The sequence below is a fragment of the Zonotrichia leucophrys genome, chromosome 4A (genome assembly GCF_028769735.1).
Source record: "Zonotrichia leucophrys gambelii isolate GWCS_2022_RI chromosome 4A, RI_Zleu_2.0, whole genome shotgun sequence".
Taxonomy (NCBI): domain Eukaryota; kingdom Metazoa; phylum Chordata; class Aves; order Passeriformes; family Passerellidae; genus Zonotrichia; species Zonotrichia leucophrys.
In genome coordinates, this window is record NC_088174.1 from 9,689,320 (window position 1) to 9,712,298 (window position 22,979).

The window sequence follows — 22,979 nt, forward strand, 5'->3', positions numbered from 1 at the left end:
TTTTCACTTACAACCACTTCTGGATGTGCTGCTTGCATCCTTTGCCAGTTGTCCTGATCAGCTGTGCTGTTTATTTCCCATTTGCTCTGTCACTGCTGTGCCTAATATTGGACACAGCACGAGATGGTGCAGCTCAGGAAATGGTGAAGCAGCTGGTAGGGAAATGAGACAATACTAAATGGAGAAAATGGGAAAAAAGGCAAAATCCACATGTGACTTGTACATGCTATGGGGAGCTCGTTTTTGTGAAGGCTCTTCACTCAGCATATTTGCAGGAAACAAATTTAATAGGAAAAATCAATGGAAAAGGGTTTTTAAGTGTGGTTAATACATAGAGCTGTCTGTTAGAAGAAACCTTTTTACAAAGATTCCTTTTTTCTTGATCTGAAAAAAAAATCCTTGCATAACTGCATATTAGTCTGGGATTTTTTTCTGATATATTTTTTCCCTGTGAAATAGTTAAACTGAAGGAAAAATAGACTGTTCTGCAGACTGTCAACAAGTATATCTAAAATACAGTGTTTATTACAGAGAGTATGCTGTATGTGTTGAAAATGTGAAGTTTATAGTTGCATGTTTTAAGTCTTTTAGTTTTGGGGCTTTTTTCCCCCCTCCTTATGATAGTGAGTGCATGTGTGAGGTGGGCTTTTCAGTAGAGGGAACAGTTGCTGCTGCAGTCCTTCCAGAACAGCCAGCAGTAGAGTTAACTGTGTTTTTACAGAATAAAACCAAAAGAATTGAGACACTGAATGCTCCTATGGCATTTCTTTTCTTAGATTTCCAGCATGATTGAGAATTGCTCAGGTGAGGGTGGGGCCATCTTCCTCTCAAAACACCTGTCTCCTTGGCATCTATTAACCCTAAACCAAATTTATAAATTGTGGTTTTTCCTGATTATCTGTGGCCTTAGCGTTTGAATTCTGCACAGATTCTCTTAGCAGTACATATAAATGTCGTTAAACATGGTTTAATACACAATTGCTCTCATTTTTGTTTGAATCTGGTGTTTTCTCTGGAGTCTCTGTTTTCAGTGCTTTCTCCCTTATGTGTCCCTTTTCTGATCATGCCTTAATTACATTTTAAGTGCCTTCTGTGTTACTGTCTCCACTGCCTCAATTAGTTCACCTCCAACTGTGTGGATATTTTAATAACGAGGCACAAAGTATTTCTGGCAATACAGAGTGTGAGCTCTGCTTATCAGCCTATGGCAAGCTTTCCTTCAGGGCATGGCAGAGTTTACAGAGGCACTGTAGGTTAACGTGTTAGTGCCATTTGGGTTTGATTTATTTTCTTTGGGTTAGTCTCAGCTGCAGTGCAAGCTCTTAACGTTGACTCTTCCTGAGCATTGTTGATGGAGCACCTTTGCAGAGCCAAGAATTAAGGAGAGCTCACGGGCTCACAGCTGTGGAGCCCAAGGTGTGTTGGCTATGAAGAGAGTCACCAGTGTGCAGCTTCTGTTCCACAAATTAAGTGTCTGAAAGGCAGATGCTGGAAAACTTTAGAAGCAATTTTTTATGGGCAGTGCAATACTGTAGGTAATTTTTCCTATGGCTTTCAATCTGTTAAGATGCAAATTATTTATTTTTCTAATTTTCTTTTCAGGATTTACCTGTCAAAGTTGGTAACAACTTTGAGCTCTCTCATGTTAGGTGGTCAGCCTCCCAACCATCTTTCTGTGCATTATCAATGTGTATATATCTATTTATTTGATGATGGAGGGGATTTAGTTTTAGTTGTGGATAGTCAACACTACCTGTGATTTGCATTAGAAAGAGAAGGTGCCTGCCCACTAATTCTCAACAGCAGAAATCACATTTCAATATCAGTCAGTGCCTTGTCAGTTCCCAGGTGTCAATTGTATGGCTGTGTCTTTGTGAAAGATTAAAACACTATGTGGTTAAATCTCACACTGGAGGTTTCAAAGTCAGGGACTAGAATAGTTACTAAAATGAGTGCCATTTAGGAGTGATTTTGTATTTTAAACAATTACAGCTCTCATTAAGAAAGGGCAAGGAAACCAAGAGGTCTAGAGCTGTAAAAATTGTAGCCAACTGCTCCTAATAATACTGGAATCATTTCTCCATGTTGTGACTGTGTTCCCAAAGTTTGTGTAAGTTTTGATGCCAGATCATGGCATCTCACACTTGCTCAAACTTCATGACAATATACAGAGGTCTTTTAAGTTGTTCATCTTTGGAATTTCATCATACTTAATTATCTTTGGTGCAGCACTGGAGTGATGGTGGCGCTTCCTCTTTGGGAGCTCTACATCAAATCTCGAGATGGAAAATCTTGTAGATACCACATTGTATGCTTGGGAACTATCTTGCTGACAAAAGTGTCTCAGATTTTCATCTTTTCTTGGGAATCATGATGTGCATTTTAGGATAATATGTGTTTTAAAAAGTACTTATTTAACTTAATTAATAATGATGTTGTGTGATAGTGATGCAAGATTACCCCAAAATTATTTTCTGGGGGTATAGAGCTGGAATGGTGCCACCACCTTCAGCTGCGGTTCTTTGATGCATTTTGGTGATATAAACCCCAGTATTTTTATGTTTTGCAGTTGCAGCTGCAGAATGTAGTAGTCTTTATAACTGCTTTTAGAAATACAGTGTAGAAGAAAAAATGTCTGGAAATATCAGAAAATCTAATAATGGTCTTGTAAGAAAATTAGTTAAACAGTTGAAAAAAGTTGTTGTGATTGTATGTGTAAAAATACAACATGCAAACCCAATGATTTTCCTTCAATTGTTCAAATATTAAACTGCAGCAGAGCTGACCTTTAAGTGTGAACTGTTATTGAAATTTGTTTGGTAAACCGAATACTTGAGGAAAGGAGGGAGCAAAAGTGGTCAGAATTCTGTGAAGGCAGTTAAATCTCCCATCTCTTGATCAGATGGAACGTGTGATGACAAACCCCTCCAGAGGTTTGGGGGAAGAGGGGCTGTTTGAGTGGCAGGCCGTGTCCCCAGTCGGCCGATCAAATGGAACGGACGTGCCGAGTTGTCTCCATGTGCTCCCACTGATGGCAGACTGACAGCAGGACCTAATTGGATGTGAGTGGAAGCGCTGGGCAGCTTGTGCACATGCTTCTGCTTTCCCTTTCTTCTTCCAACATTAATCTGAAGGGTGAATTTCTTTGTCTGAATGTTATTTAGCAGTTTAATTTAAATTAAAGAATACACTGCTTTCATAGTATATGTTAATTTATTAAGTTCATGCCCCTCATATGTAAATTTTTGCATAATTAGAAAAAAAAAAGAGAAGAAAAAATCCACCCCTAATCGAACATAGGTCAGAATCAAACTGTTTAGTTGCCCCAGGTTTTATTAGGGGGCATTTTGCAGTCTGACTTGAGTTTTTTTCCAGTGGAAAAGGTGATTACATACTAAAAAGGTGTTAGTAAATTTGTGGGGAAAATGAAATATTTTAACAGTGAAAAATAGATTCATGGATTGGATATTCAAAGTCCCAGAACAAAACTAGATTTCCGGTTTTATTTTTGAGGCATAACCCAGTGTCTCTTGAAAGCCTCACCTAAGAGATAGTTTTAAAATGCTTCTTAGTCTGGTAGTCAGGCCAGTAGTCATTGCTCTGTATGATTCTGATTCTCCTGATAAAGAGCCATGGGCACACTGATCTAATTTGGCCCTTCTTTGAGCTGGGGATGTGCTGTTGACTGCCAAAACTTGTTCCAATTTCAGTTATTTAAAGAGAAAAAATTTGTAAAATTAGGTGTAGTGTTCTGCAGGGGTTAGACATCCCACCAAAAATTCAATGGATGTAGATTCCACATTTGGGCTTCATTAGACAGTCTTTTTAGCTGGATGCTTGGAGCGATATCAGATGTCCCTTCAGGATGGGCAGCATTCGTGGGGTTGATCCCATGACCTGAAGAGGTTGGCTGGCAGAATGTTTGTGGCTGTGCCAGCACACAAGGCGACTCCTGCAGAATGGGACTTTTCAGGCTTGAATTGGACACGGGGGGCAAGAGCCTCCTGCTGGGCACATCTCCTTGTGCCCAGGGCAGGTGTTGCTCCTGTTTTCCTTGTTTCCATCTTGCTCCTTGTTTCTGGGATGGCAGCACAGCAGCAGCAGTTACTGCTCCTTGTGCACAAGTGCTGTTCTCTGGCTCCTGTTCTCACTGCACAAGGTGCTGCTGGGGGCTGGCACCCCTTCCTTAAAGAGATTTTGTCTCTTTGTGCTTAGATTTCTCAGTGGTACCTTCTCCCTTGCAAATACTTTTTCCTGATTTCCAGCATTTTTAACAGTTAGTTGGAATGTGAAGAAAAGGGGTTTGGTCAGTGCAGTGTGGCTGAAGCCTTTTGCTCACTTGTGCTGAAATTACTCATTCACTGATCCCTCATTGAAACTGGCTCAGGGCATCAAAACCACCTTCCTCTGCTGCAGCCTGGCTCCCTTTGCTGCTGCCTTCCATTCATGTCACTTCAAAGATGGCTAGTAGTACCCTTGATACTCTCTTAGGCTACTTTAAAGTGATATTAGAGCTTTGTAGTTTCTGGTGAAAGTTAAGGTGAGGAGCTGAGTTGCTCTGATGATTCCTTTTGAGCATTGTCTGTGATCTGACTGCCTCAGGTCTGCTGAATGTCCCAGCGGTAAAGGAGAAGATTTCTGGTAAATGGGTGTTGATAGCAGCTCTCCAAAAGTCTTCCCACCATCCCAAAGTTCTGCGCTTGCCAGGTGGTTACTCTGAGAGTCTCACAATGACCTAAAGCCTAAGTGCTACCCCAGCCCACTGGATTCATAGAATTAATTTCTGGATTTACAGCCCTGAAAATTAAATCCATGTTTAGACTTCTGGATTTTTTTGCATGTGTAGCCTTCAAAGCTAGGTCAGTGAAATTTGTAAATATACCAGCTTTGCGCATCTTTTGTCTTAAAAAGACTTTAGTTCACCTGCAGTTTTAAAAACAAATTTCAATATTTTGAGAAACAAACAGTGTATTTTAAATGCATTTTTATAAGCCAGAATCAAAACTGTTGGTAGGAATTATTTTCATACCTTTGTCACTTTATTTTCTTTTTTTGAAGTGAATAGCTGTCATGCTTAGATGTCATGGACCATGGGCATCTGAGATTTGAATTAAAGGGATTTTTGTTTAAATTTAACTGCTTTCAGAAATTACTACCAGAAAAGCATGACAGAGTTGAATTCTAGTTTGTAGGGCTAGAGCCACAATCTGAGGGTAATTTCACTTTGAGGAATGTTGGTATTCTGTTTGCACTCTGATAATTTTGTCAGCCTTTCTTGTCTGAAGTGCAGACGGAGTTGGAAACAAGGCAGAATCCCAGCACAGCTTTGCCTGTTGAGAGCTGTGGATGCTCAGGATGAGAGGGAGCAGAACAGTGCCCCTCTGCTTCACACCCCCTGCTTCAGCTGGAGGAAAACTATTTGTGCATATGAAACTCTTTCAAAGGGAAACTTAGTTAATCTGCTTGAGATAGTTTGATTCATAGTTCTATTGCCCCTTTATGAAAGTTTTAGTTATGGCTAGGTTTAATTTTGAAAATTTAATCACAAGAAGAAAGGATTCATTATCTCTTGCTTCCCTCAAACACAAATGTAAATGCCAAAACTTGTAATAGAAAAATTGAGCCAAGGAGCCTTTACAATACTTGAAAGAAAATTGGAATGCTTTTCTCTTATGACAGAGTTTTTGGAAGCAGACAATATTTTTTTCTTGAAAATCCGTAACTTCTTAATAGATTATTGCATATGGAGAATGAAATTATATGTGAATGTGTTGTAAGACAAGCTTTCCAAACTCTATTTCAACTGTAATACTAGAAGAATTCAATTTATCTGCACAAATGATATTGAGGTTCTTTCTCATCTGTGGTAACTAATTTTTTTTTATCCTCTTGTCTTTAGTAGGGTAGAGTTGATGTGGTCATTATTTGAGAATAAGCTGGTTTCCTTTATATGAAATTTAGCTTAAATTCTAATTCCTGGCATTTGCTATGGTTTTATAACTCTAAAATTCATTAAAGGAGAGATATTTATGAGTACCTGCAGTAGAAATTCCTGTTTAACAGAATCCTGTGAATGGAAGTATTTTAACTCATAAAGCCACACTTTGGAGTAGGAAAGGCTGTAGCCAGCAATAATTCAGATCAATTTGAACTTCAAGGATTAAATTTCTAACCAATATGGTACTGAAAGTGTTTCTTCCTAAATTAAAATGAGAGCTGCTGCATCCACACTGTAGCTCCAAAGATGTCTCCTCTGGCATCTTGTTAGTTGGGAAACTCTTGAAAAACAAAATCGGTAACATTAACAATTTCAAGTGATCTCCAAATGAATTCTCTGCTTCTGGGGACAGAGAATGTTCATCTGTGTCCCTGTAGGATCAGGATTATTTCTGTGTAAAAATTCCTTATGTTGATTTCAGTAGTAGTAAAAATAAAAATTAATATCTGAGAACTGCATGAGAATATTTTAAGGGGTTCGGTCTATTTCTGTGCTCTTATTTAAGCTTGAAGAATTAGTCTGAAGAAGAGACTAGAAAGCTATTTGCCATGAGGCATGGGTTGGAACCTCATCCTCTGGTACCTCTAGGGAAGGACCTGGAGAATAAAGACTTTTTCTTCCTTATAGATTTCACAAGCCAAAGAGCTTTCTGAAAGTGCAGCCTCCTTTCCTAATCCCTTAGCTGCCTAACCTGCAAATTTCCCTCCTTAGTGTTGTAACAGACTCTGATTCCTCTTTTATTCCTCCTTTAGTTGTTATAGCTGATATTTTTGAACTTAATATCATCTCTGCTGGTAACTTGAGGTTAATGTAAGAAAGTAAGCTACATAAATAAGGCAATGCAAGGAAAAGTTGGGATACAGCAAAGTAAAATGTACAATACAATGCATTTGTTATTAAAGTAAAAAATTCAAATTATATATTCTATATGGTTGTTATTTATGTGTAATATGGATATCAATTTTTATTTATTAAGATATATGCAGCTGAGAAACAGTTCCAGGCTGTGGCAGTAATGCAATTGCTGATAAACATGAAATTTATAAAACAAATTAATAGTCAGTGTAATGCATTTTTGAAAATTAATTTATTTTTGGCTTCTTCCTCAGTGGTTTTTGTACAGATGGTTACTGGAGCTTAAATTCATTGAATTATATTGTCCTAGGAAAGATGTGGTATGCTCTCAACATGGAAAGTAAGATCTGTGACTAAATGAGAAGCATATACACAAAAGCATTCCAAAATATATGTAGCAGGTTGTGTTTCATAAATGCCTTTATGAAGCAGCTTAAGATCTCTGCACATTTAATTCTCAAGTCCAGTGACCAGCCAGTAAACCACAGTCCTCAGGTGAAAAATGAGAAATTTTAAGGGCCGTTGAACACATGAAATTTAGCAGAGTGTTCAATAGCCCTCAAAATTTCTTATTTAGGAGAATGCATATGTATTGCTTCCAAAAATGAAGGCAAACTTCACTTTCCCGATGTGATTTGCATTTTTTTCTCACCCTTCCTTCCTTCCTTCCCTCACTCCCTCCCTCGGAGTCTCCTACACCACGAGTAGCTGCTCTGCCTTTCTGCTTGTGTGGCAGCGCACGAAATGCACCTGCAGATTAAAGCACTGCACTGAGTTCAGTGGGAAAAAACACCCACCAGGTTGTGGTGTAACACTGAAATCCCAACCCATCAACACAAGTGCATCTTTGAGATATTTTTCCCTTGCATTCCCCATATATTCCCTCAGACACAAGTATAAACATGACTCTGTTCAGGTTAATGTGTATTATTTGCCTTTCTTTCCTTATTCTCCTCCCCAGACTCTGATATTTCCAGTGTTTTCAGAAACTCAGTCTGAAAGAGGACTCTAGGCCAAAATCAGTATCATGGATTTCAAATTCCAAGACTGATATTTTCTCCTTGCCTTTGAGCTACTTAAATCTCTTTTATAATTTTATATTTGCAGAAAGAATAATTTGTATTTTTTTCATCCAGAGAATTGATTTTGTGTGTGTTTGAGCAGGGAGCATTCTCAGAGTAAGAATCACCTCATACCAAGAATCAAGAATAAAATTAATTTGCGAATCAGTGATGTTTAAAGACTTTCACAATCAATAAATTGCAATTGCTTAATTATATGATGGGGTTCATAAAAGGCACCTAATTGCAAGATGTCAAACTATTTCAGTTTATAAATAAATTATATTTTTCTGTAAGCGCTTTCTCTAGTTGAACACATAGGTCAATTAAGTAATTTAAATTAATAGTTATCATTCTGTTGATAAGTAGAATATTTTTCCATAAGGGAGTAGGAGGACTGGAAAGGAAAGTTCTTCATGCCCATCACTATTTATACTCTAGCTTTATGTTTCTTCTAACTTCTTTGTTTGGATCATTTTTTCTGTATTTTAAATATTTATTTATTGAAATAAATATTTACTTATACTCATGGTTAGTTGGTGGAAATTAGCAGAATTCTTGGCAAATGGCAACAGTGAGGAGATTCCACAAGTCCTGCAAGCCCAAATTTTGCAGAATTACTAGGCTGGAGAGAAGAGCCTCAGTGGTCTTTCACTGGGGTAATTTTGTTATATTTTTTAACCTGTGCTAGAAAAACTAAGAGTTGAAGAAAGAGTAGCTGGCACACAGTTACTCCTGCCATGCAATGGAAGATGCGCTGGGATAAATGTTTTGTATTTGCATCTAATCCTAACTTAGGTTTTGAGCTGTACTGGTGGCTAAATTGATGCCACAGTAAATAAACCCTTTGTGAGATGTCCGGCAGTTTCAGTAACTTTGTGAGCAAAGCTGGGGCTGTGTTAGCACTGCCTGCTCAGCTGCCCAGTTCTCACCTCAGCCTTAAATAGCAGAGGCACCACTCTCCAACTTCTCTTTAACTGCTTATCTCTGAAGATTTATTTTGTTTTTAATAGAAAATTGTATTTAGTGGTAGAAAGAAAGGGGTCTGTTAATTGCAATGCTGATTTTTTTTAACAAGTCTTCTTTCCTTTTATTGCTCATTAGATATTTCATATTTCTTCATGCTTTACTTTTTTGAAAAAGCTAATTAGTATCAATGTGAGATAAAATACTTGTTTTTTAATGGTTGTGTTACACCAGGCTCTGTGAGGGTCCAGAGTTGAAAATCCTTTCATCATCTTCATAACTGCCACTTTTTTTTTCCTGTCCTCTGTTCATGCAAAACCTTGAATTTTGTATTAATGTTCTCTCATTTCTCTTGTGACTATGTCTTTGTGGTAATACCGAATCTATCATAAATCTACTTGAACTTTATCTCCTTGTGGAAATATGTAGTATTTTAGGTAAAAAGGTTAGATATGCAGACTAAAAGCAGCCACTTCTGCCATTGTAAAAGCTTTTCAGAAAATTCTTCCTGTGGGAGTTAAAATCCTGCAAAGGCTTGTATACTTAAGAAATAGACTATTAAGGCAATAGATTGTGTTAAACTTGAGTTGAACATGAGTTAGAGTATAAAAAGAAAAAAAAGGAATTAACATATAGACTGAAGGGTAAATTCTGTCCTTCTTAAAAATGTGTAATCTAATTAGCATTTTGTGGGATTTACTAGGATGAGTTTTCCCTGTGGCATATGCAAATGCAAACAGGGGGAAGATGGGCTCCAGGCTGCTGATGGCAGACATCTGCCTGGAGGGACAGCCATGTAAAAAATCCTGCATCCTTGTCCCCTGAGGACCTGGCATCAGCTAAGGTCATTCTTGGGGTTATAGGAAGATTTTTAATTATGGGGAAGTTCCTCAGATGGTGAAAATAAGCAAAGATCTCTTCTAAAGGGGAAGAAGAATCAGATGTTTTTTCCTTAAATCCCACCTGCTGTAAGGTAGACAAAGTTCAAATGCCAAATATTCCCTATGCAATTGCTTCCAAGTATTTTGGCAGTTTTAGCCATCTCCATCAAACTTGGAGTCAGCCTCAGAGCATTTGAGAGACTTGGAGGGACAGGGCTTGTGAAGGCACATCCCAGCTTCTCAAGGATGGGGCTGGGACCACATCCTCCTCCTGTGGACAAGAGGAAAGGACCAGAGTGTGGTGCTGGAGCCCTTGGGATCATCCCCACTCCTGTCTTGCTGCTCCAGAGGGAGCAGGAGCAGTGGTGGCTGCTGCTGCTGGATGCAGCAACCCCAGGCAAGGCAGGGTGACCTTCCAGGACTCCTGTGGGAAAGTGAGGCCATGGCCATGCTTTGCTGTTGGCTGCCTGCCTTCTTCCCTTGCCCTCCACAATTGAGGTTGCCATTCCCTGAGCTCAAAGCCAAGACCTTCAGGAATTTTTGGATGGCAAAAGAAAGATATATAGAGACAGATAAATTACAGTTTCCTCAAGTGGTTCAATTTATATCTTACCATTTGGTTTGTTGGTTTTGGTTGATACCTTCAAGAAAATAAAAGGGCTTTTTGTTATTTCGGTGAGAGTGATTAAAATCAGAATCATTCCTCTCAGTAGCTGGTAAGTGGATTAGTTTGGCAAATTAAAGCTTTGGTTAGGATGACAGTAGAAAAGAGTATTTGTCCTTAGTCTTAAACAATGACTCTTGTCTCTAATGTTTCCTTTCTAGAAACTGAAATACTGTATGCATATTTGATATTGTATTTAGTCTCTCAAGATGGCATCCCAGGTCTGATGTTCAATTAGGAAGTGCAGTTCTGTAATCCTTATTTAATTAGAACTCCCTGTCATAGTCCCTGTGAGTTGCATTTGTAATTGGATTCTCACAAGTGAGAATATGCAGAGGCTACCTCAAAGGGGAGTTGCAATTTGCTGATGTGTGTTACTTACCTGTAGTTCTTCGAGAATGTTTCCTCTGCATATTCACATTATGGGTCCTGTCCACCTTCTGTTTGTCCTTGGATTTCTGCTGCCCAGCAGCTGCTGTGTTCAGTAAGAATAACCTGTAGCACTGTACAGCTCTCAAATCTCAGATGGCTTGGTGTCATGAGATGCCCTTGTACAGCCCTAGTAGTCACTGCTCTTCTAGGAAGCTCCTGTAGGCCACCAGCACTGGAGAACCCAAACCCACTGGTGTGAATATGCAAGGACAGCACTCTCAAAGAGCAAGCCAATGGTAAGTACCCTTTCTTTGTCTTCCACCATAAACCAAATACTTTAAATATTATTTTTTAACTTCTCTATTGGGAAATTTGCTACACTTTCCCTAGGATAAAAACATACTGAGATTAATTTAGAGCTGTTGCCTTCCTGGCAAAACGTGAGAAAGTGTCTGTGTTTGCAGATGCTCACTTCAATTCTAAATTGATGTACAGCTATCAGTGTGTGGGTGTGCACATGTTTGAGCTATAATGCATATTTCTATTAGACAAAAAGGCACAATTACAGTGCAGCACTATATATCACTATATATTTTACTATATATGCTTCTAGTTGTATTATCTTTAGAGTAGATTAGATAGCAGAGTGAGTCACTGACCAAAAAAAGTCTTCTAATAGTGTGAACAATGTTAATTCTCAAAACAAATTCTCCAAGAGAAGATCAAAGTTATATTGCTTTTCACTGCTACATTTTTTTCTGAACTTTTGTTTTTTCCAGACATGGAGTTCTGTGAGACTCCCCATATCCTGTGCTCTGGCTACCAGACTGACCTGCATGGTGTGGCTGAGCACAGTTACCCTCTGGAGGTGGGCTCGGATGTGGACACCGAGACTGAAGGAGGAGCATCCCCGGACCACGCCCTGAGGATGTGGATGAGGGGCATCAAATCAGAGCACAGCTCCTGCCTGTCCAGCCGGGCAAACTCAGCTCTGTCCCTCACTGACACTGACCATGAGAGGAAGTCTGATGGGGAGAATGGTAATAAAGAAATGCGTCTCATGTAATCAATATAGGAGTAATTTATTTAAAACTTTCTTTTCCTACTTCTCTTATTTTCCTTTTTTTCTCCTTTATTTTCTTTCTCTTTTCCCCCTTCCTTCCTAGATCCCTTTACTGTATGTGAGGTGAAGGGGTTGTTTGCTGTGTGTAGTGTATTTATAGCTTAGACAGAAAATAAGAGAAAAAAATGAAACGGTGATTTTGTTAAAACATAATTTCTCTAAAGACTAATAACTTTCCCACTTTTTTCATTTTTATGTCATAAGATATTTATCATTTGAATTTGGTGGCCTATGAATTAGGTTCTAAAATATATATATGTACATCTATATCATGTTTTGCATACAGTTGCTCCTGTGGCTTCTGGGTATAATTTTAAGGCTCTTCAGCCAGATGACTTGAGAAAGACAACCTGCAGTCCTAAATTCTCTGTTTACCTCTAATCTTATGCTCCACCTGAAGGCGTGTCTTTATCAGTCAGACAGACTGAACAGGTCTTTGTTGTGTCGCAGTTCTGTATTTCTCTGCATATAGAGAGTGGGCTTGTGAGTCACATGGGCTTGTTTTTTGTGTATCTGTGATTTCTAAATATTCGGTCTCATTCAGGATTTTTTTACTCATTTGCTTTTCTTACAATTAAATTTGTCACAGAAGGAAAAAATGTGTATTTAATTAAAGTAATGTGAGGAATTAGTATTCTTTTATCTCTGCATTAAAATTGATTAAAATTTACTCTGCTTCCTTACAAAGTATAGTAAGTAAACAAATTTATCATGCTTAAGATCAACAAGCTTAGCTGATATTTTAATTTCTGTGTTTAATAGCTGCATGTTATAGGTCTAGATGTCATTAAATATTGACACTTCAATGTTGACAGCAACATATTTTAGTGCCTCTGTAGTCATAAGGTTAATGCAGCTGATTCAGTATAAATGGCATTTCTATACTTACATGTTTGAATTTATCAAACATGAAGCTCATAATTATATAATTTCACCTGGATGTCTGCCAGTACCAATGATAATGTCCAATGTAGGCTCAAAAACATTGCATTATCTGCTTGAGGTTAAAAATGAGATTTTAGTGCACAGCTTGTTTCTAATTAAATATTCCATTGAGGATTAAGCATTGTGGGCCACCACATTTTATTGTGTTGGTGGAATCAGTTAATTCTTAGATGTCACCCCATTTCCAGTGTGCAATGGCTGCCTGTCTTCCAGCTTCTGTGGGACCCATCCTCTGTGAGGCGTTTGCTGCATAGGGAGGTTTTGTTTGGCCTTGAGGGGGAATTGTGTTTGTTTTCCTGGAGACACTGGGGTTTCGGTGATGGCTGAAGGAGTTGAATCTGATCTGCTTGGCATTGGTTGGCCCTTAACTGTGAAAATGATTGAAAGGGAATGCTACATGGAAGGAATGTGTATATTTGTGCCATTTAGACTAAAAAATGTACATTTCTCTTGTAAGGTGCTGGGAAGCAGAAGTCTTGAAAGCAAATAAATCATCTAAGTGAGTTCTGTATTTCAGTCGGGAGTGCAGTGGTGCAGCTGGGCATTGATGTTATTTTGCTTAGTAGTACATGTACCACTAAATAAGTAATCTTCTGTAGATGAAAATTACTGTAAGTAGTGCACCTGCATCATCTTGCACAGATGTAGCAACAACTATGGGTTAGGTGTTGTTAAGACAGGGACACATAGCATTGTGCTTCCCCACCAAAGAATGCTTTCCTCTAAGGATTAGTCTCTGAGAAGGATTTTAATCCATTTAAACTGGTGTAGATAGTCTTTTTGCATGTGGCTTTAATATTTCATTTTTTGTAAGCCTTATAACAATTTTTAAATCAGGGGTTCATGTTTGGGGTGCTTGACTAAATAGTTGGGAGAGGAAAGTGAGGGCAAGAGCAAGTTGGAAGAGAGAGAAGCTGAGAGCACAGGTTCACTTGAAGTCTTTAGGTGTCTCCAGGCAGGGCCCACTGCACAGGTCTCAGTGCTTCCTGTGCTCTTGAGTCATTATAATAATTACAGTCTTGAAAGTTAAAGTCTGAATAAATTTGAACACTGCAGTTCAAGCTATATTTGTTTATATTATCTATTATTTCACAGGTAAGTTCATAGCCAAGATTGCTGATCCAGAGAGCACTGTGTTTTTCATCTGGGCTGGCACTCAGCAACAAAGCACTCTTTGAATACAGAGGTTCATAAATCTCTACTTAAATTATGTCACAGATGGCACATCTTCCTGTTTCTATGCAGTCCTGTGTGCCAGGGGCTTTATCAGAGAGCCACGAGTGCTGCATTTATCCTTGTCAGTTTCTGCCATGGAAATGTTATTTTTTGTGCCTGCCAGTAACTTGCTCTGGTGTGAAAATGGGAACGTGCGTAAGATCTGTTGCTGGAAGTACATGAAATATTAGTTACCATGATACTTCCTAATGTCTGTAAAAGTATTTAGGAATTCTGGATTTCAAGGGGTTGACCAAATGGTATGTGAATGCAGCTATTTGGAACTGGAGTAAAATTAATGAGAAAGGCATCATTGTTGCATGATTTGAGAAAACATTGTAATTGTTGTCCATATTTTGAAAGGATCAGTAGGGTTTCAGGTTTGGGTTTATTTTTTTTCTTCCTCTATGAACACAGTTTTTGTTACAAAAACAGGACAGGTCTTTTTGTGGTAATACTGGGACAATTAATTGTGTGGCCTCCAGTAGATGTGTTTTCAAGGCAGTTTTCTGCTTTGCATTGATCTGGAGCTAATATACTTTGTAAAAACTTCTTCTTTTTAGCTATTTCTTGACATTCTCCTATTCATTCTTAGCTCTAGCTTGAAGTTCCCTGGCACAGGATATATACTTCTCTGTTCATTGTGGGTAGCCCAATTTGAGAATTTATTTAAGGCTTGTTTTCCTTAGTAGACACACCAACTCTGTCATAATCGCTGTTAAAACACACTCTGGTTGTTTTGGCAGCATTAAACAGATTGTATGAAACACCAACGTTCCCATTCATTGTTGTCAAGTTAATGGCAACTAATAATAGCCCATTAGGGCACAGACTGCCTTCAGCTTTGCCTGAGGCTAAGCAAATATATATTGACTGCACAGAATGAATGACCAATTTCTTGGGGACCATTGCTTATCTCTGGTATAGTGTAAGCAGCTCCATTTAAACACAGTGTTACTCTATGGTATATGAATGTAAATTTCAGACAGCAGCACCACAGAATAACCATATCAAAAATAGTTCCTTTATTCCATTGAAGACTGCACTTGCCCTCAGTTCACTGGTACAGTGGTATCTGTCACTGCAGTGTGTCAGAACATAAAATTCAGTGCTTTCATCTGCCAGATTACTGAGCTGGCAAATTTATTTATTTATTTGTTTATTTGTTTTTCTGGAGTATGAGGCCAAGAAGAGGACACAAACCTGATCTACAGAAAGCATGATCTCCAGATATATTCCTAAAATTACATGATTTGACACAGATCTGCCTCCCACACTAGGTAGTGTATTAAAAAGCAGCCCACAGTCCATTTTGTGTCCATATAACCTTTCTCATTGTTGTTCATTCAGTTCTTATGTTTGCCTTTACAGGATGTCTATACAGCTGTGACACAGTGAATTTGACCTCAAGTACATTTCTGCCATGCCATAATCCATTTTGAGCCACATTTAGCACATCTGCACAGCCATCAACTCTTTTACTTTTAGCTGCTACCTCTCAGCTGAGAGCTAGTGTGGAACTTCAGCCATTCCTACAATAACCCAATTTTTAACCTCTTTTATTTTGTCAGATTGCTCTGATGTACTTTTAAGTCGGACTTGTTTGGCTCATTCCTGACATCTACTTAGATGTTTTTATGCAATTAGTTACTCTTTGTGTACACCACAGTGACAACCAGGAGGAGAGTACAGGATTCCAGTGATGGAGGAGTGTCCTGTGCAATGCAGACTCATCTTGGATCCAGATTTCTGCTCAGTTTCTTTGGCTGAATTATTTTATGACAACTGGGTATTAGCTGTAGTTCACAATGACTTCTTTGAGATTTGTAGGCAAGAAATTAAGGTTTTAGTACAGGCTGCAATACCACTGGTCATGCAATGTAGCATTAGAGTGCTTGTGAGATCTGGTATGGGAACTTTTTTAATAACATTCTTGTCTTGTTAAAAGCAAAGCAAGAGAGGGAAAAAACAGCTGTGGAAAAATGTAATTTTTCCTTTTTGCCCACCATAAAGTGTTGGGGAAATTCTTTCTTAACATGAGTATCAGATTCTATTTGAAACAATGCTTCTAATAATAACAAACATTTTAAACAGCAGGCTGCAAAGATGGGGTAATAGTATTAGCCATATTTTAATAAGTAGATGTAGTAGAGAATTTAGTAGGTTACAGATCAAAGCTAAGTTTAATGAGCTAGAAACATGTAAGATTATTCTTGTGTAATTCATCTAAGTATTTGTTTTATAGCCTGGGAGCAGTGATCCATTTAACAGAGCTTTTGACTGTCTCTAAATCTCTGGGGATTTTTCATTTTGATTGCTGGGCAGATGGGTGAGTTTTGGACAAGTCACCTTAGTTCTTTGCACTTCATATTCAGTATCCTTACAGTATCTGTTAAAGGGATAAAGATACTTAATTAGTAAAGGAATTGCTACAGTGGCTGATGCTGTATGAGAAGCACAGCTTTGAGAATGCTGCAGCTATGCAGCCATGGGGAGGATTTAGCTAAGGACAAGGCTCTGATTTAATTTATGGTGTGTGACAATAGACCTACTGTGAATTCACACCTGTTTAAATTAGGCTTGGATCTGGCTCTTCATAAAAGTCTTGTGTTTAATGTAAGAAAGTGACAGCATTGTGATTAATGTTGCTGTTATTTACTGTTGTTTTGTAAACAGCTCAGGCATTAAGCTGATCTCTGGCTTTCTCATTTCTCCAGGAAATTATTACCAACAGCTACATTACAATAGCAATACATGCTCTGAGAAGTGGGCATGTGGCTGCCTCTCTATGCAGGATTGTGTTTCTAATAATGATGGCTGAAGTGTATCCATTAGCTCCTGTCCTGTCACTTTGTATTTACAGTGGTGCAATTAAGAAATTGAATTACTAATTTGCTAGTAGACCCATTAGGTTAAATATGTGTAAGTAGCCTTGAAAATATAAAGGTAAATATTGGTCTTAATCCCATTCCCTCTGTGTCATTTAATATTTTTCTCTTTGATCCTTGTATGCTTTATTTTGCCTTTTTGTTGTGGTTTGGATTCCATTCTGTTTGTACACTCCTGCCTATCAGATCTTTTAAGGCACCTAATAGATTAGGGGAACCTCATCAATAACATGCAAAACCCCTCATGGTGAAATTCCTTCTGTAGTTTGCTATAGCTTGTCAGATATTTGATTTATGATACTTTCAGATATTTGACAGAAAAGGGCTGCTTGCCTTCCCCTAATAAAAGACCTCTGTTGCTGTTGTTGTGAGGGGTTTTTTGATCTTTTAGTGTTTACATGGTGTTTATGTTGGTTTCTTCTGCTGTTGTTTCAAAGGCAGCTCCTCAGAGTGCAAGGAGGGTTGTGAGCCCCTGCAGTAACTCAGCCATGTCTTTTGGGGAGCATTGGCATATCCACTGACAGGGGAGCTGCTCTGCTGCAGTTGTTCAGAGTGTAAGATGCTTTTGTTGACCTTAGAGTGGTTCCTCTGGAAATGTTACTGTCTCAAAGGCAGCGTGTAAGTTATCCAAATTGCCTTGGATAAGTGTGAGATGCTTCTGAAAGCACTGCAGCATCGCCTCAGCTGCAATATCATGCAAGTCTTGAGCTTGTGCCTCCAGTATTTAAACCATTTCTGAAATTGTTTATCTATGGAAATTCAGCTAATGGCTTTTTTGTCAGTATTGTGGGGGAAATTCTGCCTTTTAAAATTACCATCTTTATTACTTTTTCTGACTAACAAGGGCATTGCATCTGCATGTCTGCTATTTTAATCTTTACAATTTTCATGTGATCTATTAAAACCATTACACGGTGTTAAAACATTCCCTTTTTTGTGGTTCTCCTTTAAGCACAATGAACGCTAATTTAAAGACAAATATCAATATTTAGCATCTTAGATTAAAGATAATGAAAGTGTTTAGAATGTAGCAGGAGTACTTTCTATATTCCAGAATCTAAATGACCTTTTCCCACAGCATGGTAAAAATTATCAGTCCATTTGCACAAGGTTGTATAAATTTTTTTTCCCTGAATCTTTTTTCTTTCATGGTGGGGGAGGAGGGGAGGGAGGAAGGCTTGAGGAGAAAAGTCTGATTTTTTTTTCCAGAAATCAGTAAATTGGCATTAGAGCTCAGGAAAAAATCTCTTGGCTTTCCTCCCCTGTGTGATACAGCAAGTGTAGTGGATGTGCCTTGAGGAACCAGCAGCAATATAAATTATCACTCCTTTCATTTAAATCCTTTTTATTTTCTCAGTATTCTGGGTATGAATGCAAAGGAAAATTATCTCCAGAAATACTTCACAGTGCAAAAATACTTTGCAGTGATTCTGCAATTCATGGGACCTCAGTTTATTTTGGCCGCCACTGGGGGGAAAACTGAGATGGGGTAGACAGATAAGAGTCTGCTTTCTGTCAGGGTGCTGCAGTGCAGGAGGGTGAGGACTGTCTGACTTCTCATTTCACAATCTTTATGAGGCCAGGCAAACACTGAACAAAATACTTTTTCTCTTGTTGAGCATTTACTGTGAATTCTACAAGAGGACATCTCTGGACAAATGTGTTCCTGGGAAAAGTTCCATTCTAAAAAGTCAGCATGTCTGTCCTGATGTTTTATTTATGTTGTTTTATTAAGTTTACAGTGTTGTTTATTTCTCATCTCTTTTGGATAAATTTTTAAATGTTTTAGGAGATCAGCAGTCTGATTTACAGAAACAACCTACAGTCATATTTTGTATGTATGTCCTTTGGAATTATTTTGTTTAGTTTTGTAGTTATTTTGAAATATAATCAATTTTCCTTATATGTCTTAAAATGTGGATATTTCAACCAGTTGGAACCTGGTTTTCTTTCAAGTTTTGGACGTTCTGCTTAAAGCTGAAAGTTGAATATCATTAGTGGAAAATAAGGCTAAGGAAAAAACTTGTGAACTCTGATCATGTAAGATTACATTTAAGGCTGCTAGATAAATGAGATCAAGTTACTCTCATTTGGTTTCTTATACTGGCAGCCAGCATGGTTTTAAATACAAAAAGAACTGGGGCTTTTTTCATCCCCACAATGAGTTACAAATGAGCAAAATGAGTTAGAGCTGCCACATGACAGCATGGTTTGGGTTGGAGGTGACCTTGACGATCATCTTGTTCCAGCCCTGCCATGGCAGGGACACGTTCCACTGTCCCAGGCTGCTCCCAGCCCTGTCCAACCTGGCCCTGGGCACCTCCAGGGCCTCACCACCCTCACAGGGAAATAATTCATCCCAATATCCCCTCTAAACCCACCCTCTGTCAATTTAAAGCCATTCCCTCTTGTCCTATCCTTCCATACCCTCTCCATCTGTCTTGTTGCCCTTTTAGGTACTGGGAGGTGCTCTGAGTTCCCCCCAGAACCTTCTCTGCTCCACCCAAGCCTGTCTCCTTAGCTCCAGCTCTCTGAGCATCTTTGTGGCCTCCCCCTGACTTGCCCAAACTGTAATACCATAAGTGAAATAAAAAGGGATCCAGCAAATGAGTTGAGAATGGATACAGAAGTGACAAATACTGACAGATTACCCTTTTAGAGTCTAGCAAGGTTTAATCTAAATATTCTTTTTTCTTGATGATGTGAGATCTAAGAATTTATTGTTGTCTTATGGGTTAGAAAGGTTGTTCATTCTTCTTTTCCAACCTTTTTTAATTTTTACCCATTTAATTCATTGTGCTTTAAATTACATGAGAAAGTATTATCTTACATTTTCAAATTTGTTAGTATTTCATTTCCTTCTGGGCTTTGGGGGTAAGATGAAGATCAGCATAAATCTGTATTATTCAGGGTTAGGAATATTAGCATATCTCACAAAAGTCTCACAAAACGGGACTATTAATAGTAGCAAGTAGCTTTCATCTAGGAGAAACATAGTGACTGCTTCATCTAGAAGAAACACAGTGGCCCATGGCTGCAGTCTCTGAAAGTGAAACCTAGACTAAATGTGTTAGCTGATTTCTAATTTCTACAATAGAAATTAGGTTAAGAATAAGAAGCTGTATATGAAACTGGAGTTGATTTTCATTTCACCAGATTTGAATGCTGCTTCTTTCAACTTGCTTTTATATAAATGGCTTACAAAATAAAAATCAGCATTTTCTATATTAATTTTGTTTATTTAATCTTATCTAGCTCTATACCCTCACTCTATACTTTGTAGCAAGAGCATAAGAGGAAATGTGTGCAATTAGCTCTTCTAGAATATGGGCTGAGGAGCACTGAATAATTCCTGCAGGCTGCTTCTTTTCCCTTACAGATGTTTTTGAGTAATATTTTAATCAGATTCACATATTCTGATGACTAATTATATTGCCAGTGGTTTTTATTTTGTCTTAAACTCCTACCCCAGATGATCTGCCATGTGGATTTTGGTACCATGTTCCCAGCTCTGGCTTTCGGCTGAGCAGGACATGTCAGCCTCTGGCCAGGAGCTGCTGTGGCAGCACAGAGGGGCAGCCCCTGGGGCACCTCAAACCCCGAGCTGTGCAGTAACCACGTTCCTTTGCCTTGGGTGATCCACAAGGAGAGCTGGGGATGGGTTTTTATTCCAAGAAACCACATATCCTACAAGATATCCACGTGGGAGGAAATACCTGCAAGTGGGGATGGCTTAGGACATCAGGTTAGGGTTGTTCATCTCTATTGCTGGAAACTTTGTGAAAAGATCTCAAAGGCAGGTAACCAAGGGACAAATTAAAGGGTATTTCTAGACTGTGTGTTGTATTAATTATGGTTCCTAGCACTTCTGCCTCCTGTTTAATACAAAGGGTTTTGGTCTTATCTTTCAATGTAACTTTTGAACTTTTTCCCTCTCTGCCTACAACTATTTTTGAGTAAATGTATATTATGAATTGATACACACCTTTTATAGATACCAAAGTCACAGTAAGTGTTGTTCAGACTTGTCTGCCCTTCTCATTGCTTTGTTCAACATCAGTGTCAAGTGGCACTTCGGGTTTGAGAACATTCTATTTTATTAATTTTCCTCCAAACAGTGCTTTTGAGACAGCAAACTTTATTATTGCCCAATCACCCTAAGGTCTTTTAGAGCAAGTATTTTGCTATGGCAGATGTGGCAGGGTCATAATGCATGCTTGGAATTTGTTTTTCTGCATAATTTGGTATAAACATACCTCCAGTTACACAATCAGAAAGTATCTGATGTCATTTGCTTGAATTGAATCTTACTTGAATCTCCTTGAATTGTTGAGTAGGAGAGCTGCTTGTGAGCTGTGCACTGTCAGTGGGACCTGATGAGTGATGCAGGATTTACAGCTCAGCACTAGAGACTTCTCAGTTATTTTCTTTATGACAAAACAACTTGGGGATGTTTGCACCTTTTGATTACCATGGAGAGGTTTAGGTTATGCTGCTGATCACAGATGGGGGGTGGAACTTTTGCTGTAAAGCAATAAAGCTCCTGGTGAAGGGAAAATCTCCAAATTTATTTTTTATGTACTTGTAAATTTTTGTTGAGGCCAGAAAAGTTTCCCAGAATATTACATAATTTCCTTTTATAAGGAAGATGATATATATTTATAAGGAAGTGTATATGACTAGAAATAAGACTTCACATTGTGCCTTTTTCGAAAATCCTCAGCCCTCCTCTCTCCCAGCTGAGTTGTTCCAGTGCTTCTCCATAAGGCAGACCTTCCCTCCCATTTTGTGTGGGTTTGTGGGCAGGGAGTGCTGTGAGCATTTGTGAAGGTGGGCACAGGGGCTGCATCCCTAATTATTCACCCTTCAGAACTGCAGTTCTTCCTCTGCAGCAAGGGGCACTGCCCAAATGCTTTTCTCTGATGTGCTCAATGTGTCTACAACTATCTTTTATATCTTTGCCTGTGGGGAAAAACATAATTGAGTCATTCTTCCTGAAGCCTGCGTGGTTGTGTGTTCAGCCAGTGCAGGGTTCATTTCAAAACTCCTATTGATGGTTGCATTGATTATTTTTATTTCAGCCTGTAATTCTGTCTCCAATCTATCTTTTTAATTTTTATAGTTCACTACCTATTGAGCAGCAAATTCATCTATGTTTGGTTGTGTGCATATTTTTTTAGAAATACAATCTCCTGAATCCAGATTTCTCAGTAGTAGCTAATAGCCTACAGTACTTGAAAGCTCCTTTTTCTTTTTATAACCTATCTCTTTTTCAATACATTTTCTGATTACTGCACTACAGTTCGATTTTTATTGGATCATTTTAGAGCATAATAATTCATTTCTGATCCCTAGTACCTCTTGTCCATGTCTGAAGTACTCCACATTATTTCAGTCACTCATTTTTGTTGGCGTCTTTTCTCTAAAGGCAGTCTTCTGTGATTTCTCTCAAAATATCTTTCTGGCATCACCATTTTAGACTTGTGATATCCAATTTCTTTTTAATACAAAATCAAATAGAAAGCTTTTTCTGTACTTCACCAGTACTTTTCTGTACTTCTGGTGGATTTTTTTGAGCTTTCTTCTAGCTATCTTATTCATTGCTTGGTGGCTAATAATGGCAAAAACAATACTAAGCTGTACATGCAATAAAATAAACACATTTATTTGCAGTTGCTTTGCAACTCAAACAGTGCTTATTAATGTTAAATAGCCATAATAAGTAGAGACTAAAACAACTGAATTTTTGCATAAATCTGTGTAAATTTTTTTTTCATTCATTGCTTCTATAACAGTTTAGATTGAATTATTAACTACCTTCTGTTTGGAAAAAAGAAAAAAAACCCTGCATTTCCCTTCAGGTTTTGCAGAAAGCTAAATCAAGTCCTGCAGTTTCAGTTAAGTTTCTCTTTTGGGCTCAGTAAGAGCTCTTGACATACTGAATCATGGCCACTCTTATGGAAAGAAGCTTGTGGTAGGAGAAATGGCAATGAGTTGCCACTTTCAAATGG

General features: G+C 38.3%; 1 protein-coding gene across 5 annotated transcripts in view; it reads left to right on the forward strand.

The window, feature by feature from the left end:
* Positions 1-22,979, forward strand: part of TENM1 (teneurin transmembrane protein 1) — a 774,924-nt gene that overhangs the window by 557,176 nt on the left and 194,769 nt on the right. For 4 of the 5 annotated variants that reach the window (XM_064713345.1, XM_064713344.1, XM_064713346.1 and 1 more), the window contains one exon: positions 11,577-11,837. In XM_064713345.1, the coding sequence (XP_064569415.1) occupies positions 11,577-11,837 (261 nt within the window). Of the gene's footprint in view, positions 1-11,006; positions 11,094-11,576; positions 11,838-22,979 lie in introns of all 5 variants that reach the window. The other variant, XM_064713348.1, reaches the window with a different exon arrangement.